This window comes from Amia ocellicauda, chromosome 20 (genome assembly GCF_036373705.1).
Source record: "Amia ocellicauda isolate fAmiCal2 chromosome 20, fAmiCal2.hap1, whole genome shotgun sequence".
Taxonomy (NCBI): domain Eukaryota; kingdom Metazoa; phylum Chordata; class Actinopteri; order Amiiformes; family Amiidae; genus Amia; species Amia ocellicauda.
Window position 1 is genome coordinate 9,953,333 of NC_089869.1, and position 21,816 is coordinate 9,975,148.

Here is a 21,816-nt window from a genome sequence, read left to right on the forward strand (position 1 = left end):
TGGTTTACTGGAAAATAAAAAGTGGTGTGCACTAATTGTAATCATATCCATATCATGTTCCTTTTCAAAGACAGTGGGCGACCATTTGGGGAGTGCACTAATGTCATTAGCCCACTACAAAATATAATTTTCTATTTTTATTATGGCAGTTGCGGCCTTGTCTTAGGTTTCCAACATCGATTTTATTTTGTTGCCCTTTACTACGAAAGCAGTGGCCTAATCTATACAACAGGGCAATTTTTTGTGCATAGCTGTGACTATGTTGCTTGGGGTAGCCACTGACCTTAAGATTAGGAAACAATCACAGACAGAAATAAAATCTGTAAACATTTCAAATCTTCACAAAACCTACACACTTTTTTTTTACAAGAGAAACCAGGAGCTTCATCAAGAAGGATGTCCCCTGAGAATATATTTTTATCAGACGGATCAGAAGGCCTGACTTGCCAGAGCTATTACAAAATGATGGCATCAGATCTACACAAACTGTAATTATTTCAAATACATAAAACAATTTGTGACAAATGACTGAAACAAAGTGGGCTTCATAATATTGTCCTTTTCTGTTAGAATATGATTTATGTTATTATTACCATTAGAAAATAGGTGCAGGCAAGCAGCAGTTTTCTGTCATTTTAATGCAAAACACCAGCTGATGTTACTGCCATTTAGAGAAGAGGAATGTGTATGTACTATACACTCACCTAAAGGATTATTAGGAACACCATACTAATACTGTGTTTGACCCCCTTTCGCCTTCAGAACTGCCTTAATTCTACGTGGCATTGATTCAACAAGGTGCTGAAAGCATTCTTTAGAAATGTTGGCCCATATTGATAGGAGAGCATCTTGCAGTTGATGGAGATTTGTGGGATGCACATCCAGGGCACGAAGCTCCCGTTCCACCACATCCCAAAGATGCTCTATTGGGTTGAGATCTGGTGACTGTGGGGGCCAGTTTAGTACAGTGAACTCATTGTCATGTTCAAGATTTGAAATTTGAAATGATTGGACCTTTGTGACATGGTGCATTATCCTGCTGGAAGTAGCCATCAGAGGATGGGTACATGGTGGTCATAAAGGGATGGACATGGTCAGAAACAATGCTCAGGTAGGCCGTGGCATTTAAACGATGCCCAATTGGCACTAAGGGGCCTAAAGTGTGCCAAGAAAACATCCCCCACACCATTACACCACCACCACCAGCCTGCACAGTGGTAACAAGGCATGATGGATCCATGTTCTCATTCTGTTTACGCCAAATTCTGACTCTACCATCTGAATGTCTCAACAGACATCGAGACTCATCAGACCAGGCAACATTTTTCCAGTCTTCAACTGTCCAATTTTGGTGAGCTTGTGCAAATTGTAGCCTCTTTTTCCTATTTGTAGTGGAGATGAGTGGTACCCGGTGGGGTCTTCTGCTGTTGTAGCCCATCCGCCTCAAGGTTGTACGTGTTGTGGCTTCACAAATGCTTTGCTGCATACCTCGGTTGTAACGAGTGGTTATTTCAGTCAAAGTTGCTCTTCTATCAGCTTGAATCAGTCGGCCCATTCTCCTCTGACCTCTAGCATCAACAAGGCATTTTCGCCCACAGGACTGCCGCATACTGGATGTTTTTCCCTTTTCACACCATTCTTTGTAAACCCTAGAAATGGTTGTGCGTGAAAATCCCAGTAACTGAGCAGATTGTGAAATACTCAGACCGGCCCGTCTGGCACCAACAACCATGCCACGCTCAAAATTGCTTAAATTACCTTTCTTTCCCATTCAGACATTCAGTTTGGAGTTCAGGAGATTGTCTTGACCAGGACCACACCCCTAAATGCATTGAAGCAACTGCCATGTGATTGGTTGGTTGGATAATTGCATTAATGAGAAATTGAACAGGTGTTCCTAATAATCCTTTAGGTGAGTGTATATTTAAAATTATTTGTACAATTTAACAATTTTCTGATTATAAGTTATAGGGAACAATGTTTGAAACATAGAAAAAAATTAGTTCAATATACTAATTTAAATCTTGTAGTAATTCTATGATTCTACTGATAAAACATTTTTTTTTACAAACTGTAAATTACTATAATCCTCTTGTATTTCCGAAATAGCTTAGACTCTAAGCCTGAAGGTTTAAGAGTTGTGTAAACTTTCAGGATAAATCCAGATAAACAATGCAGTCTCCTACTTGACACCAGAAGATGGAGACATTTCCTAATACATTTTCAACGGCAACATGAGTTGAGTTGCATCTCCCACAAAGGATTTTAAATTCACACATGGAGCAGATTAGCATGGGCAGAGTAGTACAGCATTTTGTCAGTGATTTGATGTCAGCAGTTATTAATTATTAACACATTAACACAGAGATTTTCAAATTCCACTCAAATGAGAAATATTTAGATCCACAAGAATCTGTGGAAGTGATCACAGACTGTCCTGTTTTGTAAAACTATTGTTAATATTCCTGTTCTAGGAAAAAAGTGTCAGCATTGACATTTTGGAATGAAACACCTTGCGAATCCCTACCCCCCCCAACCTGAATTTGATCCTGTGGTACAGAGATCCTTAGGGTATGTAACTGGGGTATGGGGATGTGGGGGAGCTCTTAAAACTATCCATCAGTGTCTACTAAAGTAAAAAAATTAAGGTGGCGTATAAAATTACATCCAAAGAATTGTCAGCACAAATGGATAGTATATAATATTCCTACAGACACTTCACTTAATGTAGTTAACTCTGAACACAGTAATGGTAGCTGTTTGCAAAACAGAAGAAGCAAAGATCTTCTGGTGTGTTTTTTCATTGATATCTGCTTTTGACATTTCCTGATAACACTGGGATTGCTATCTTATTTGAGCTTTAATTTAATTAAATACATGCACCCCCCCAAAAAAACAACAAAAAAAAAAACATTAAATTGAAACATTGATTGAAACACTGAGATTCAGGAGTATATATTTATTTTTAATTAAGAACCAAGATTACAATTAGATGTATTTCTGTAAAAGAGACCATTTGCTGGTATCTGAAGTAAATTATAAATAGTTACATTTTGTAGAAATCATGATATCTTGATGATTGTGTTACAACTTTACATCGTTTTTAATATTAGATCTCAATGAAGAACCATCTCAAAATAAAACAAAAGAGCTTAATTGAAATTCAGCCCTTAGTCATGTAATAGATTTAGGAACAGCATATGTATCACATGAACACAGAGATAGGATTGATTTTCTCTTTTACAAAAATGCCAAAATGAACGACAACATCTGCTGTCTTGCAGAGGTGATCAATGCTGGGAGATGCAGTGACCAACAGTGGAGCAGCTACAGTAATTCAGTAATGCTTGGATTCACCAGTGAGGTTGGGTACCTCACATCTCAGAGCTGGAAATATTAAACCGTTTGCTTTGCATTGGTTTACATCACTGGAAACTCAATTTATCTCCTGGAATCGAGCCAAGAGAAAAGCAAGCGTTTATATTGATGCTAATGCATGGTGTGCATCTCTCAATTACGTGCGTCATGAAAGTAGCTTAAAATATAAAGCAAATGGGTTGCTGGAATAAGATGGGTGATATCATGAAGATTTCTCAAAAGTGACCCTCTGATTCTGGTACACTTTGTGTTTGTCCTCTTTTTCAGAGCACTTTGTCACACAAAAAGAGCCCAATGACTTTAACTCACTGGTTTGACCTTTGATAAGTACTGCCAAGATTACGTACCGCAAACGGACCAATTCAATTTGAACATATTGATTTCTACCCTCATGGGAATCAAGGACTTTTTTTATATAGATGGGAGGGGTTTACAATAACCCAGGCTTTTCCAAAATTAAAACCATTCTCTCAGTTCTGAGTGAACACTCCTTCATTCATCTCAGTTTTATTGTATTGTCCAATTTACATCGGTTTGCCATTATAGCCTTTCATGGTCAAGACCAACAAAGCCATAAGAGTTACACTGACGACAACAGGAAAGTAAAGATCCTGGCTTCTCCACGGAGGAATAAAATACAGCTTCACAATCTTTGCTTATTAGATAAATAACTGATTTTTGTATGCAACAATCTGGTATACATAATGCTACAAAGGATAAGGAGCAGCTAATGTTATGGACTACCAAAATATATAAATCAGCTTTAAACAGTTTGTCCACAACTACAATTTTATTTCAGATTAATTCTAAATTATTATAACCATCACAATTATGTATCAGTCTGGCACTGATAATTATACTGTAAATCCATTCATAAAAATGCTGCAATTCCGATTCTTGAGAGAGACTGCTTGTGCTGCATGTGCTACTACAACCAAACACAAACTGAGGGGGGTAAAATCACTATCCTTGATTGAATTATATTGAGTTAAATATTATTTTACATATATACTGTGTAATGGCTGTATAATTAGAGTATCATCGCCATTAGTAGAAAATACATCTCCCCCTCCACCCACAGGCTGAGAAACGTGTCAGAAAGTAAACTAACCATCACACAGCTGGAAAACAAGTGCAAACATTACAGACCCAGAGAAGCCTTCAAATTTCAACATTGGCCATATTTAATATCGCTTACAAACATAAATGAAATGTCCTTTGTGAATTTAAATACAGCTGTCACTGCTGTTCACCTCGTTACCCGCTGCTCTCAGGGGCCGTCAGGGTGAGCGCCTGGGAAATGCGCTGCGTTGGGAATATTCCACCTCTGCCGATTTCCTCTAATCAACACAAGCATCTATTGTCTTCTTTACAGGACTTCCCTCACATGACCTTCTCTGTCTATTCTTTTTATTTGGTATTTTTCTATTAGAAATTTTTCAGGAAATCAGTATTTGTCAGATGGTTAATGAAGTAATGACTGCTTACCACCTTGAGCTTTGATGGGAATACACTGAATTCAAAAACATGTCGGGTTTAGTGATTGTCAGCACAAATGGGAGTCTATTGTAGTTGGTACATGGTGCTGCTCTGGTATCAATGCACCCTCCCTTCAGATAATTGTACTGAATGCAAAGGTTACTCAGTCAATGGTGTAACCCTGGATCACAGATCATGTTAAGAAACAACAACAACAAAACAAAACCAAACAACAAAATTCTCTAAAGACAAGCAGTGAAAGATTGATGAATTAGATCCTTGTTTCCTTGTACCAAGCCTAGGGACAAAATGTCACCTGCATTTCTAGATAAGTAAGTAAAACTTCTTGTGGAAGGGACTGTGCCAACAGAAATCAATCTATTTCATTTTTCAAGCCTCCAGAAATACACACAGATGCAGCCTTTCTACTGTCAGGACAAAATAATAATGCTATTTTAAATACAAACTGTAATTGTGTAACTTTCCTTCTGTATACACACGTTTAAGCCACCACTCCAACAAGCAAGTTTAATAATACATTTTATTTTTTTACTTGTATATTACAGTGATGTATTACAATAAAGGCAACTTTTGGCCAATCTTAGTGACATCAAATTAATATTTATTTATAAGATTTATCACATATTTGTTCATTTGAGATGATCTCTATTGAGCTGATTCAGCAGTCCATTTTGTGCTTTTACTTTTTTTTAAATGCACAAACTAAAAGCAAAGGAAGAAAATGGAATATGGAATAAAAGTGCAATATACATTTAATAAGCTGGTATATTTGTCAACGACTTTATTTCTGCAAGATTGTATCTGTTAGGTTAGGAACACAAACACTCCTATTTAACAAAACAGCATGCTGATGACACTCATTGCAGACTGCAGAGTTAGCAACCGCTGTTACAAAAGTGGAAAAGCTCAAAGTGAGCTTTGTTCTCGGAGCACTTATAATAACCTCTGGATCCACCTGTCAAATTGACTTAAGTGTCCTTTGGGAATACAAGAACATGTCGGATTGCCAGAAATTATTTAACTTCTATTGAAAAATGTATAACACAACTTTTCAGCAAGCGGTGAACTCATATCATAACTTGGATATTGATCATGTATAGTTTTCCAAATATTGTTTTTGTACTCTGGAAATTCACAAAGATACATATAACTGATGTCCCCTATTCACATCTGCATACATTTACTTCCAACTGATAAGCAATTCTGCTTTAAGTGATGTACAGACTTGTAGTATTAAACAACTGAACTGAAACAATATGACTTCCATACTATTAATATCAAGATGGCAAGAACACAATGCATAAGTTCAAATTGCACACTTCAGTTCATTTGATATGTCTGTTTGCCTTTTAAATTATGCATAACCCAGATAGATCAGAATGATTAAAGTATATACATTTATCTCAATAATACTGAATGCAGTTTCACTCTTTTGCACAGTTGAGAGCACAGGGATGCTACCAGTCTAGTCCATACTCCTGCTGAGAGACTTGATTTGAGCCAGGTCTAGACCCCAATTAATAGACTGAGGGAAGGCCAGGTTTTTCTTCTCAGCACTGTTCCTATTCAAGCTAATGAAACTGTGATGATAAGTGGGGTGGGACTGGACTTTGCCTCAGAGACGGTAGGTGGGCCATTAAGAAGGTCCAGTATTCATGCCCCTGACTGTAATTTGAGACCTTTCAGAAGAAGCCCCCCCAAACTCTGCTCTTATAAGGCAAATTCATTAAAATAATCAGACCAAAATTGGCAATCAGACCAATACATACATGTGCATGGATAGCTGTTTCGGTCTAAAAATGTGTCCAGCACATGTAGCAGGACACCCTAATATTGACTTTATTTAGTTTGTCCTGTTATCAGATGTCACTTTCTGACAGTTACTCTAGCTATCCCACAGTGTGCTGCGAATCGCAGGCAGCATATGGCTCTACACAGGTGGCTGAACTTTAGTGTCAGATTGATAGTTAGCTGAAGTACTATTCTGAAACACTTTGTGATAATTAAATGTGATTAAAAGCACTAGAAAACGCGAATCTCACTTATACCTCTTATATCTGATTGCTACAGAAACGCACCATATGACTTAATCTCGAGTATTAGCGATTAGCATAAGAGGACAACAGGAGAGCCAGAGCCACAAAAGACGCAAATAAATCTAAAATGCATTTACTGTATACTTTGGGATCCATTGCCTTGGCTTCCAGCAATGTGTACTGTCATAGCCCTGACAAACAATGAGGCCATTCTCCAGGGAGTTGATGATGGGATAAAGTGGATTAGTCACTGGATCTGAAGTACATACTGATGTTAGAATATGGCATGCTAATGTTACCTTCTATTATCAGCAAAAGCATTTATTGAACTATAAGATAACCAAATTATTTGCAGGGCTGAAAGTAACATGGGTAGTGAATGCATCCCAGGGGATTCATTTACTAACTAGATAAATACATTTGAAATAAGGAGTCCAAGAAAAGTATTTATTTATGAATTAATTTAAATATTTATGACATTTATTAATCATGGAAGGACAGGGGCAGCGATACTGACTGCAGTTCGGCACAGTGCCAGCCAATACCTTGAGAAGCTTTATTTCCTAGCACTTAGCAGACTTTAGTTTTGACCTGGACATACTCTTCAATTAGTTCCACACTATGTTTTGTCACTTAGCATAAAGGCATTCACGGTAAATACCAAAGAGATATATGTGAAGGAAATGGTCCTTTCCTGAAGTCTTAGGACACTCCAGTAATCAATAACATTTTTAATGTTTTTAAGTATTTATTGTTCTTTCCACTCATCTTTAAGGAAACATTGCTGTGCCAGAAGTATACACCTAACTGATATCCCTGTGCTCCCCACCTCCAGGAGCAAAAGGCCAGAAGTTAGATATTTTAAACTCAAGCAAAGCATTGCTCCATTTTGTAAATGATCTGTCAAACACATCATGCATCACTGAGCCCTGTAAATTTGACACAGTATATAAGAAAAAAATACTCAGGGTCAAATGTACTCCTTTCTACCAAACAGGCAAATAACTTGATCATCAATAACTGATCATTTGTTTCATGCAGTATTTTTTACCCATATTTGAGAAGACTGTATATACAAACACTTCACCTTCATGTGAAAAACAGCAGCTCCAATCTTGTAAAAAGAGTAAGAAATTTCTCCCAAAAACACAGGCACAACATTATATTTAACAAAGGTCAGTTAATCATATTGCCATATGGATTAGAATCCCAGGCTGCCAAGCGTCTTCTCTGAACATCCGGTTAATGTCTAAATCGGACACACACTGGACGCGTGTCGGGCTGTCCCGCTCGTTCAATTTCCTCTTTCCAGGATGTGACACCGCAGGTTAAGAACAGCAGCAGTTCTCTCCATCATCTATGACACGTTCTGCTCGGATGCATTTGGAAATGGAAACACTTAAGACTGTATGACTGGTTACCTTAACGAATGCAAAGTACTTCCTGCTTCTGCCTATCCCAACCCTAGACTATTATGCCACAACTATCATTATGTCTCCACAAAAGAAAAAAAAAATCATAGACTAGTCTCTCTCAAGAGCCTCCATTTGTTTCTGGTTCATTCACGACGATCTTGCTTTCAATGCACTCTGTTCGTCACACAAACACTGTTTTGTCAGCCTTGTCAGAAGAATGAAGAGTATAGGAACCTTAAACGTCAACCTTATGAAGTCTATAAAAAACGAGTTTCTCACTGCACTAGGTAACTGAAAGGTTGCAGATGATATACCTGCTCACAAATGTATTGATTTGACTGACTACATACAGCAACACCGATGTGAATCTAAAGGACCAAACTTTTAGCCAAAGCTGAAAAATTACACCAGATACTCTGAAAGCTGACGTGTTTCTATTCTCTATGTTTCAAAAAGTTCTGGGCAACCTAGCATCACATAAACTCAATGAACTCAATAACTGCCATAGATCAAATGGTTTTCAGAATATCTTTGTTGAATTGGCAAAACAAAGTCAACACAGAGAATGCAGGGTGCATATATATACTTTCAATTCACTTTTTTCCTTCTTCTGTAACATGCTTTTTAACATCACTAGGAGTATCAAGAAGCATTCTCAAAAAGCATGACACTGCCATAAAGCCATAAAAACCACAAAGTGCCGGAATGTACATTTGAATAAAATATACCTCATCACGGATTTCACAGCGCCCTGCTGCCTACACGCTGTAATGTGTATTTTGTTGAAAAAACAATCTATTAGTTCTATTGTGTAATTGCTATTAGATGGTACCCATGCTTTCAGTTGCTGCCATTACCCTTTGCAATTGAACTCCATAGGATGTTAGCAAGACAAAACTGTTGTAATTTCTTGCTTAAGTCTTCCATATCTTCCAGGAAAGACACTGCTTTGTGTGACGCAAATTTGCAGGTCTTAATTGCAAAAATAATATAAATATATTAAAAAGAGTATTTATAGAATGCGTGTTTCCGTTTTTTATTTTTCTTAAGTTTCAAATTGAACTGTCAAGTGGTTTCTGCTTAGTTTTTTATATTCTATTTTGCTTAATAACTTCAGATAAATTTAGCTTAGACAAAAAGTATATTGTGTAAATAAAAAATAGGTCCCTAGTCTAGATATTGCTGAGATTTTACAGATATGTTCAAATCACACAAATAGATATTTAAAATTAATTTGAAATGTACCTTTAGAAAAAATTAAAATATTTATTTATTTATTTTTTACTAAGAATGACTCATTAATTTGCAGAAATACATTTTCAGTTTGTTTTTTCTTCATTCTATTATTATTGTAATTATTTTATGATGTTAAATTAAGTAGTGTGATCAACGTCTCTACGAGTTAAAACAGGCAAGGACCTAATTATTCCATTCGATTTTGCCAATAGAACACAAAAGTTAATGTTTATTGTTTCAATTAATCACAGTGCCTTTTCCCACAATGGAAAAAAAAAAAAATCCCCATATTCATAAGCCAATAAATAAACCTGCCAGTTAGCAAGTAGGTTTATGTAGACTCCAAATTCAAAACTCTTAACCGTACGGCCGGTTCCTTTCTGAATTCCAGACACAGGAAGTCAGGAGTTTCCTTTCCTAGGGAACTATTTTTCAGACAAGGAATAACATGCATGTATACATTTTAGAGAAGCATGGCTAGGAAAGCTGTATCTTTATCTGTTATCAATGCCGTATGCCCTTTTATGTTACTAGTAGTTTTTTTTTCCCTCTCTTGAGGACAAACACTTTCTGTTTGCACTGGGTTCACTGCACCTGCTGCACACCTGCCTGCGATGCCACTCCCATTCGGCAGCCTTTGTTCGTGATGATGGCTTAATAAACCTGAGCTTGATTCAGGGTCTACGTAAGAGCCTTCTTGCACATACAACATTATACGAGTGCCTCACTTACTCAGCACGGACACAAAAGCATTCCCTCTTGTGCCCTTAACATAAATGTGCTGTCAATTTCTTTAGGCATAAAACAAAGTAACACTAGAACAGCAAAATATTAGCATGTCATGCACTTCAGTGATTTAAACGCGTACCTCACATTTTAGATGGTGGTTCTGATTGCAATAGTGAAATTAATACAGGGGCAGTTTATTATGCATTACAAAAGAGTTACACAAAAAGGCCCACATAGACCACACTGTTAAACTAATTTGGTACTTGCATAAACTTAACATGGATGTATGTATAAAGTATAGCCTACATATAACAATAGATACAACCAAATACATTGTCAAATGTTAATTAAAAGCAATATTTAATTACAGCAACATTTTAATAACGTCTGTGGGCCTGTGTTTAGGCCTCTTGTTATTTTTGATGTAAATATGGTGCTTATTATAACTGCATTTCAGCATATCTCATTGCCTCATCTGTTCAGAACTTAACACGATGTCTCTTAGTAACTACTAGAACCTGCTTTTCACAACTGGAGTGCAACTTTCAATTTTTGTATTACAACAACTACAACTTTTAGCTCAAGCTTTTGACAATTAAAACTGCTGAAGAAAAATTAAGTCAGCGTTTGCACATGCCAATTGTTTCCTAAGTACGTAATGCACAAGATTACATGAAAAGCAGAATTCATGAATGTCAACTAGAAAAGATTTATGTTACAAAATCGGTTTCTAATTTTTCTTTTTGGAATGTTTTACGTTTACCACGAGATACAAATGATTGTGTTACCAATTAGAAATATGGGAGCCTGCTTTTTCTGAGTACTTAACGATTCTACAGTGCATTGTATATGTGTGTAATTACTGAACAGAAAAGCTTGCTCTCAACACAATTTTTCTTGCCATGTGTAGCTAGACATTTGCGTTTACAAACAACCCTGTGAGAGAAATCTTCATTTCCATTACAGTGGTTTATTTTGGTTATACTTTCATAAAATAAATCTTGCTGATAACAGTAATCTCAGTCATCAGGGGGCTGTATCCTTTGTCTAGACCTCAGTAAAGAATAGAAGCTCCTTTCAGTTGTGTCAAAGCCAGAAGACAAATTAAATTAGGTTTAGTCCACAGTAATTCAGCTTGACGGATAAAAAGAGCAGAACGTCTAATACTTATTTAAACATGGAGAGGGATATTTCTCATTCACATACACTACATCTATGTCAATAACGATTAGGTTTATTTCAATGCCAACTTCTTCCCAGTGCAAAACACTATAGCAAAGTAATCCATCTGCCTACATAAACCAGGCTAACACAAATGGTTCACAGAAATGCAAAGAAAACACTTATTCTGTCAAGTCATTCTTGTATTATGATTGATTATGCAGTTTTCAGATACTGTGGCTTGCTCTGCAACAATTCCATGGCCTAGTGGTCACTTCCTGTTTACCTTGTGTAGACTGCTTGTCAAATTGTATTTGTATCCTCTTTTGCGTACAGTCTTGGTGTATGCTTCTGCCTGGTGAAGAGTTTAATGAAGCCAAGAAAACAAAGTCAAGCAGAGTGTTCTGTCTCACCACTGTGACATATTTCTAATAAAGAGTAGCAATGGGAAATACAATGAGCTTGAGGGATTTCATTTACAAAGTGTGTAACACTGGCAGGTCATTTAAATGTTAATGGTATAATTGTTTCATTATTATAGTTATTAATGATTATAATACAGCATCACAGTGGTGCTGGTCAATATTTAATTATTCTCAGTATTACATTTCCAGCTCTGTTTCTCTACCAGTCATGTTTGGGAAGTTCAACATATTGTATACTACTCAGCAGTTCATTTCACTCTTTGCTAATATATTCAGTTTAAAATAGAAGAGTTGATACACTTCAAGCGTGAGCATGTAAAACATACATGGTGATTTTAAATGCTGCAATGGCTTTGTATTTTAGTCCAAGTGGCAAGTGACAGAATAGTTTATGCTATTGCCTAATCATCTGCATGATGACTTCTTCCCACTTCGAAGCTTTTGATGATATTTTGTAGATGTTACTATGTATTGGTCTTGCCTGTGCAGAAGCTATAGTTAACTGTCCATGAATGGGGAATTTGATGCTTTTACATTTGTATTGCAATTACAGGCTTTTTTTAAAATGTATTTTATTATTATTATTTCTATTTGTAGATTTAACCCTATCTCCACTGAAACATAGTCGACTCTAAAGACTTAAAGAAACATATTAAACCAGATTAAATGTTGAATATCATTGAAAAGGCAGCTATGTAACAGTAAGACATATGTCACAAACGACATTAGATCTGTGCAGAGGGACACCACTGAACATGTCCTTTGTTCCATATTTCCAATCCTTATGTTCACCTGTTTACAGCTTCACTGATCCTCCAGCAACACAGATTTGCAGAATAAGCGGCAAACAACAATCCCTTTGACATGTATTTTGCTGTAATCGGTTTAAAACGTGCATTTGATCTTGATGCTAAGGCCTCCTTTGGTAGCCCCTGGGTATTAAACGCATCAATGTCCGCTCAATAGCTCAGTGGCCGATCCCAAACCGCTCTAGGTAACTTTTTAGCAGGACATTAACACTGGAGCCTAGCAATCTAATTTAGCATGCCGTGCAGGACGCCGTTACTTATTCAAATAATTGATTTATGTATTTCATAATTCATTCACCCAACCAGCGGGTGTTAATGACATACCAAATAAAGTAATCAAATTGGCTAAGCATGTGTAGGTTAAGTTTTTCTTAGTGATTATATATATATATAAAGAAAAAAAAAACAAAAAAAAAAAAAAACACCAACAATATCTTCAATTTAAAGAACTAAATATCGTTGTCTTCAAACAACATTATAGCATTATGGCTAGAGACAGGGATTGTCGCACTCGGTACCACTCTTTAAACTTGAGTGAAAAACTTTGGTTAAACTATGAAAAACGACAATGTGATGGCAATCATTAAACAAAAAAACAAACAAAACTATTTCTCCTTTTTTAATAGAAAAATTAAAATTTAGCGCCTCTCACTAAAATATTGATACATGTATGCATCTATCTATATCTATTTAGATAGGTAGTTTAAATAATAACTGTGCATTTAAAACAGGTACAACTGGACCTCTCTATCGCATATGTTGTGAAATGATTTTACAGGTGGACAAATGTCACAGACCCGCCTCATGACTGTATTTGTCGTTAACATTTGCAATGTAAAATGATAATAGTTCAATGGAACCGCTTTCTAATTAACACCGTTCCTTGTCATGTCTGAAATAAACATTTCCCTTCAATGTAAAACTCAGTATCTGTAGGAAAATAAGCAAACCTTACCTTTACAAATAAGCAGAACGAACAAAGTCCTGTCTCGGAACCAAAACGTACCCCCCATAGTTGTATTATTGATCTATTAAATCCTACGGCTTAAAAGTGCCAGCCGTCCCTTTTCAAAATGTATTTCTTGAAAAGGACTGTGGAAAGTCGTCAGGTTTGCAGCTGGAAATTCAGTAAGGTGAATAAAAGAAATACTCCTCATCTAGCTGTCCCATTGCCTTCCCTAGGATGGTCACTGCACTGTGCGCGGCTTGGTGGACTGAGTGCAAGAGATGCAGGGGGAGGGAGGTTCAACCAGCGCTGATGGTCGGATGTATTTTTCAAAGAGGGAGAGAGAGAGAGAGGGAGAGGGAGAGAGAGAGAGAGAGAGAGAGAGAGAGAGAGAGAGAGGGAGAGGGAGAGAGAGAGAGAGGGAGGGAGGGGGGTGAGAAAGGCACTTGTCCCTTTAGATCATTAAATGTAGTTATAAAGTCTGTGATGTAAGTTTGAATGTGTAAGTTTATGCTACCTCATTACAGTCCTTTTTAAATTGAAGTATATATTCATATTTTTACAGTAATTCAGGAAAGACTCAATCTAGGCAATGCAAGTTTCACACAAAGTCATTTGCATTTCATTCTTAGGCTATAACCTACAGATTGAAGGATTAGTTTGATATCCTTGCTCCCAGGTGTTTCAATCTGGATATATCATATTTTATACATTTTAAAATGTGTGTATTTCATTGAAGTTGAGGATTTAATGTGTAAATGTGCTAAGAATGAGTCAGATTTTATGCAGCTTGCAGTATATTTGATGTGTATCTCTGTGGGTCAGAAGTGGCCAGCTGTTGAAAATGGCGATATGTCCTCAACACTTCTAGCTGCTAAAGCAAGATATGAACTGATTAAGTGAACGGGGTGTGGTTTATCTGTGGCTGCAGCACAAGCCTGCGACTGATGATGAGGCACTTTGTACTAGCAGGTTATGATCCTGTGGGATCCTCCTCCAGTCTCCTCTCAACACACAAACCTGCTGTGGAACGAGTCTAGAGGTACCAAACATGGTGTCTAGATCAGGTGACTTCAAAGATCAGCCCATCTTAAATCCCGTCATGTCTAAGGAATTCGTTGGCTAGTGTGGACTGGTGAACATGCAGGTTATTGACCAATAGGACAAAATGTTGAACAATGGATAAGAGGATGTCTTTCCTCGATGTTTAATGTCAAGCGATCCCTTCTTTCCTCTGATGCTCCCATCATATGTTTCACTTAAAAGACAAGAGGTGAAAACTGTTGAAGACCTGCTGTTGTCTGTCCAAGCACAGGCAGCACAGCTCTTTTCACACGGTATCAAGACTCATCCGAACAAACCCTCAGTTTTGTAGAGAAATGCCACCGCACTCAACATCTCCTCCAACACTCTGACACAAACACTGTCTGTGTAGTCAACATGACTGTGTAGTTATTCTTTTTGTCCAGTGGTTGTTATTAATATGCCACTACATTTTTGCAGTTGTGTCCAGACTGTTCTTTTTTTTTGTATGGACCACATGCTACTGCGGATGTTGACCCACGAATGACCTTGCACTTCACTTCTGCACTCATCTTCAGTCCCTTGGAAATTCTCCCAAATCGCTGGGTTGTGGCTGGGCTGACATTAAGTTGAAACACAACAGATCCTTCCTCAATTTCACTAATTGCTGTCCACATGACAAACATGGTCAGACTTTGTCCTGACATGCTGAATGTTTTGTTTTCCCAGATACCTTTAGGTTAATGTGCCTCGTATACTTATTGACACATGAACTTATTGGGTTCGCCTGGCATATTCAGCTTTTGTATTTTATTAATAGCATAAACAATATTTTACCAAGATATTTATTTTTCCTTCAATAGAAGAGTCCACAACAATTGGCTCACAATTTATCTAAGCTCCCTTGTTGTAAGTGTCTAAGTCAAACACCATGAGCTATGTTTTTCTGCCAAGTTCAGTCAATATATCCATGAAATGTGTTCACTATGTATATGTAATTACTGAAAATGATCTGATCATGTTTAACCTCAGTTGCTTCAAAAACAGTTTTTTTTCTGTAACCAGTTCCAGGATGTTGTTTAGTACTTAAAAGTGCTTCCTGAATTTTTCGTGAAAGTGTTTTCTCAGGAATCACATTTCTGGAAATTGCTTTTATCCTTTGCTCTGTGTTTAAAAGTCACTCACAGAAGCAGCTTTCTCCTTTTGAATAAATGCTGATCCAGACTCTGTATTGGATATATTATCTATGAGAGTCCCCTGCTAGACTGAAGGCATCCTTAAATCCACTTTATAAAGTTCATTAGTATCCCAATGGATTAATGTCTGATCTAAGTAGAACAACGCTTTTTGAAGCACCATTAGAAAAAAAGACATATAGACAGATAGATGGATAAATGAATGATATAAATAAATGGGTTAGGGTGTAAAGATATGTACTGACTGAAATTGTGTTTAAGGATCAACGTTGCTGGTCTACTGCAAGATTGCATATCTGGAGGAGGTCCAGAAAAATAATATGATGGAAATTATGTCATCAATCATCATATGCCTTCATGCATTAATCAATATCTAATGGCCCCTGCACGGAGTCATCTAGAATATGCTTTTTGTGGACCAGTGGAACAAGAAAATCTTATTCCTATCCTTCTGTTTGGGAATATAAAACTGGAATGTCCTACGGAAGTGAACTGAGCTGAGGTAGTAAACAAATAGTTACAAAGCATAACACAAAGACTGATGGACTCACAGCACAATATCCAGAAAGTATTTGTAGGCAGGTTACCATCCACTCAAAGATAATTTTCCACAATGGAGTTCAGATGAAGGTCTCAGGAGTAGTGCCCAAACTTTAATGTAACTGCATTTGTTGTTTGGCCACTCTCCATTCTTTTTTGAGATTTTGGAACTGACATTAAGACATATTTATGATTCTTAAGTGGAAGAAGATAGTTCCTTCATAATGAATATTGAAGTTAAAATGCTACTTGCAATAATTTTACTCAACTGAAAAGTAAAATAAAATAAAATAAAATAAAAATGAGCAAATTATTTTGAGATACCTCCACTGATTTGAAAAGGTTTTGAAATGGTCGACTCACAAGATGCCTTTTTATTCTTCAGAAATGATTAAAAAAACTTGAACTGAATGCATGATAACTATACTGTCAAGCTACTGCTCTGTCAATGTAGTCTGTTAGTTCTCTATTGGGGTTTTAAACTGGCATACCGGCACTGCCCTATATATAACACCCAGGGAATGAGTAAAGCAATGTAAGGATGTGTCAATGAAGCTCATGTTCCCTGTTGTCACCGAGTGATCAATATTTAAAAATCTAATCTAATCCAGGACCATATGTTGCCCAGTGTGAATCAATATGGACCAGGAAATATGATAGCAGTCTGGTGTTAAATAGGATTTTATTCCTGTCCTGATTGTCAGACTAGGGATTGCTTAAGGATTCTGAATGGGTATTTTCTTGCTTATAGTGCTGGGCACATCCTACAATCCCTGGTCTTTAACTGTCCATTTTCTGTTGTCCTAATGAATCTGTTTTGACAGATGTTCAACCATCAACGCTTAAATGTCTTTGAAGAGATCTATTTTGGGGCTTGCCCCTTCACTTCTTTATGGAATGCCAGTGTTTAATCCCATAGAGAGACAGCCGCAGTATCCACCCAGATACTCTCAGGGTGCTGTCAAAACAAAACACATTTAAACAGCATGCTGTATATTATTAGACAAGTGTCTGGTTTCAGAAAAAAAAAGAAGCCAAGTAATTAACCTTCTCACAAAGATGCCTAGAATGTATTAATTTTACACTCCATGGCAACCACTTCCCCAATTCTCTCTTTGACTCCGATATGATTGTGGCATCAGTTTGCAGGAGTCTAAGGTGGGTTCGTTTTTTAATTCTACCTGGGTTCCACCTGAGGTGAAGCTGCTTTAATGCCATGCCTTCCTCTCACAACTTCTTCCACAGTCTATGATTAAGTCAGTAAATAAAAGGAAAACTTTCCCTGACCTTTTTGTGATGAGAAATTGAGCTCATCCTTCAAGACGTTTCACCTTTCTCATTTCAGCTGGAGTGACCTGAATTGCCTTTGTAACTTTCTTCTCATCAGAATCTGGAGGCTGAAATGCATCTTGGTATTGAATCATACAAATGAAGGGGTGCGGTTTGGCTGGACAATGATTAATAGTACATTGGTTTTCGTAAATAAAACAAATAATGATTAATAGTATAGTAGTTAAGTGCAAAGAAATGGGTCAACTCTGAAGTGTGTCGTGGGCAGGTGACAGTAGTACCGGTGTGGGCACCAGAATTATCTTGACACGCCAATCACCGAAATGCATCACCGGGTATTAGGTACAAACAGAAGGTGGTATTTTGCTGCTCTGTTCAGATCAAAGCACAAATTGCACTGGGGAACAACGCAGAGTGCCGGGATACGATGAGTATCGACTAGTAACGGGCTGCACCGAGGTACACATAGCTGCACGTGCCCAGTATTAGCTCGGTTTGAAGATGTTATTCTATTCTGCATTGGTCATTCCCTATTGTGAAATCTCTGTCCTCCCTGTATGAAATCATTATCTTCATAAATTACAAATTTCCTTGCTGCCCTTCAGGGCTCGTACAGTCCCTCTGTGCTCCGTTCCACTGCTAACAAATTTGGCAAAAGGTAAGGAGCACAGGCAATCAGATCCAGTTCATCAGTTTCAATCAAACACAATCAAATTTATTAGGAACTGGGGCAAAACCAGAAGTTAATGGACAGTTTTGAATAATGAGTTACGATAAAAAAAAGAGAAAGGATAGGAGAGAGATAGAGAGCAGGAGAGCAACAAAAGTCTGCACGGAGGGGAAAAAACTGATTGTTCTTGAAATGATAAATGTTCTGCTACTTATCTATAATGTAGAGAAAGTGTTTTAGTTTTTATCTGTCACAAAGTACCCTCTTACTGAATGTCCATGTCTAGTGGTCCACTGATATCATCTTGAAAATTGATTTCGCAAATCCAGCCTCTTCGCAGCCTCTCTTGGCATCTTTCTAAAGTGCCTGTTTTGGCAAGAGGAATCCTTATTCAATCAAAGTTCATCTTTGCATGAGGAAATACAGCAGCCACAATGACCAAGGACACCAACATACACAGGTATAACTGGGCTTAGGGATATCCTCCTTACCTTTACATTTTAACTACCTAGGACCTTCTATGACCGGATTTCAATTAGAAGCCTATTAACTGCAATAGCTCACCTAAACAATTTTGACGAGTTATTTCTCGTCTAAATGGTCATTGGAGATCCATACCAGCAGCCAAGGTTCCTAAAAAAAATCTGAAGAAATTTATTAACAGTTACTTGGCTGATAATTATAGGCTTTCTTCTAAAAAACAAACAAAAAATAAAAAATAAAAAGTAGACAGTTCATTACAATGGACCAATGAGTATCTCTGACATTGCTTTAATTGCGGTGAACATGTTTACCCGAATCACAGAATCACACGCATTCAGGTAACATTCAAATTCCACCCAAAAATAAATACAATAAAGGAAATTCAGCCTTTAAAGGCCAAGCAAAAGGTATTTATACTCACCAGACCCATTTTTCTTGTTGTCTCACTTCATTTCCACTTCCTCCTGTCTCAAAGCTGGTGCTTGTCTCTGAAGGTGGGGTGATAAATAAACATATCAAATCTAAATTGATAAATTGTTTCAACCAGTATGTTTACACCATAAAGTGTTTTTGTTTTCTTCAAACTAAAATTGAAAATCTGATACAAATTTTGATAGATTTTTTGGAAATCGCAAGGGATTTGAATCTGACAGCAACAGAGCTGATATTTCGGTAAAACTTTACATTACGGTGTTATTAATAAATGATGGGTAAATAGTTAATAAAACAGTTAAATAAAACCATTAATAATTCCATTTATAAACTACCCCAAACACTATTTTGTTTTAATTTATGTTGGATATATGATAAATGATACATTATAATGTTTCCTAACTGTTTTATAAACTGTTTACCTATCATTTTTTAATATTATTGTACTATAAAGTGTTACCCATATTTCTATCCTGTAGATTCCACATATGTAATCATCAATCAGCCTTAATCATAATAAACATTGTGTTACTTTTCTGAATTTAAATGCAGTTCTAGGCACCTTTTTGGTAATAATAACTTTTAGAGTATTGTGTTAACATGACTTTTGATATCATGTTTTCAGAAAACTTAAGTAAAAAAAAACTATTATGCTCACATAAACACACTGAATGTTGCTTACCTTAACATGACAACATTAATTGTGATAACTTATGGAAGTTGATTGGTATAGAAAGTTAATCTTACATTTAGAGAGGAAATCCTCACTGCTTCACTCATATAATTTCCAATACTTGATAGTGGTTTTAGTTTTAGTTGGGAACCATTGCCTGAACCATTGCAAACTAATCAGAAATAAGAACTGCATTTGCAAGGTGTCATAGTTTATTTTCATCACAAATTGAACTGGTTCTATTTTCCTCTGTATTCTTTCCAGTTTCAATGGCTCTGAAAGAATAAGTGCTACTGATAACCATAACATATTGTACATATACATATTGTACATAGACTTTGCAGCTGTATAATCAATGTATTACAAAACAATGATAAACTAGAACTAGTAAAGCATCTGCACCTGCTCATTTCTCTCCAAAACAATAATAATAATACCACATTTTAACATAAACACAGACGTGGTACAAATACATAGTAAATACTGAAATATTTTTAATCCACTTTATGGAGCTTTCAAACAGGCGCTAGGATGATCTACGATAAGAATCAGGTGTTAGAAACAGGTGAACCAACATTAAGTTGACATAAATAAGCTGCTTTACAGCTTAAACATGTCTTATGTAAACCAGCACTTTAATAGAATATGCTTTTAATGCAACAGAAGAACAGCTGGTCTGGTTTCAGAACCAAGTTTAGGCCAATAAACGTTTTTACAACCATACCCAAGTTAATCTGTATTTATCTAGTTAGGTTAATTTACATTATCAGCAGCTCCTGTTTAAAAGTGTGCGACAGTAATAAGAATACATCAATTGTGATGTGATCTCTTAGCTTTTTGGTGTATTTTTATATGATCCTGCTTTATAGGCAATCAATTTATAGGTTTTGGTTCATTATGTTATACTTTGTCAGATATTGTGTACTCTGCATGTGCCCAGAAGTAACAACAATTGTTTTCACAACTGACACCTGCTTAATAGCAACCTGAACATTCATTATTATTATTAATAATCATCACAGGCATAATCATTGTCATCCTCAGGTGTATTGATGTATTTAACAAATGAATGTAGCTACCCTGTTGCATTCACCCTGACTCACCTCTCTTATTTGTTGTTTTGTTTGTTCCCATGAATCCAGTAGCCTAAAACACTACACTAAAACCAAATGAACAATCAAATAAGAAAGAACAACGTGTTTTTTTGGAGGGTGTGGTCCAGAGTTGTTGCTTTTTTGACAGTAAAACTAGATGACTGCCTTGGGAGGGGTGGTGGTCTCCAGAGCAGATGGTCCCCTCATTTCCTATAGTACCAGTACCAAGCAAGAAGCACCCATAACAACACCCTCGTGAAGGGAAATGTAAGTGGTGCAAGCATTCACTCTAATTTGTTAAGCCCTCTTTCTGAACATCTGATGCATTTCTCCCTTGATATATCTGTCCTGTTACCCGAGGGGGCGGTTAGGGCCTAAAGAAACCAAGCTAAACAAATCCCCTGCAGTTCATATGCAGGACCATAAATTATTATAACTTCTGCTTCAAAGGTGTTAGCAATTTAGTAATGGAGCAGTAGAATATGGTAAAGGAAAAGGATTGCATTTACCCAACATTACAATCCTAATGCTTATTACTCATTCAGCGGTGTTGGGCTGGTGTGGAGTGGAGAAGTGGGGTAGACTTTGTTGTTTATTACAATCCTGTTGAAGTCTTTAATTATTGTTCTGTTTGAGTAATATCAAGGTGTCAGTCTTATGTAAAATTAATAAATAAAAATAGGAATAAATTAATAAATCAAAACAGGAACATTTACTTTGTTGAAATGTGCTAATGGTACTATTTCAGCAGCGAATACATTACAGATTCAGATGCTGGAA

General features: G+C 36.7%; 1 protein-coding gene across 1 annotated transcript in view; it reads right to left on the minus strand.

Annotated features, from left to right (window-relative positions):
• ret (ret proto-oncogene receptor tyrosine kinase) overlaps positions 1-13,904 on the minus strand; it is a 32,138-nt gene extending 18,234 nt beyond the window's left edge. Inside the window, exon 1 of the mRNA XM_066693867.1 lies at positions 13,645-13,904. Within this exon, the coding sequence (XP_066549964.1) occupies positions 13,645-13,702 (58 nt within the window). The 5' untranslated portion in view covers positions 13,703-13,904. The remainder of the gene's footprint in view (positions 1-13,644) is intronic.
• Between the last annotated feature and the right edge of the window lie 7,912 nt (positions 13,905-21,816).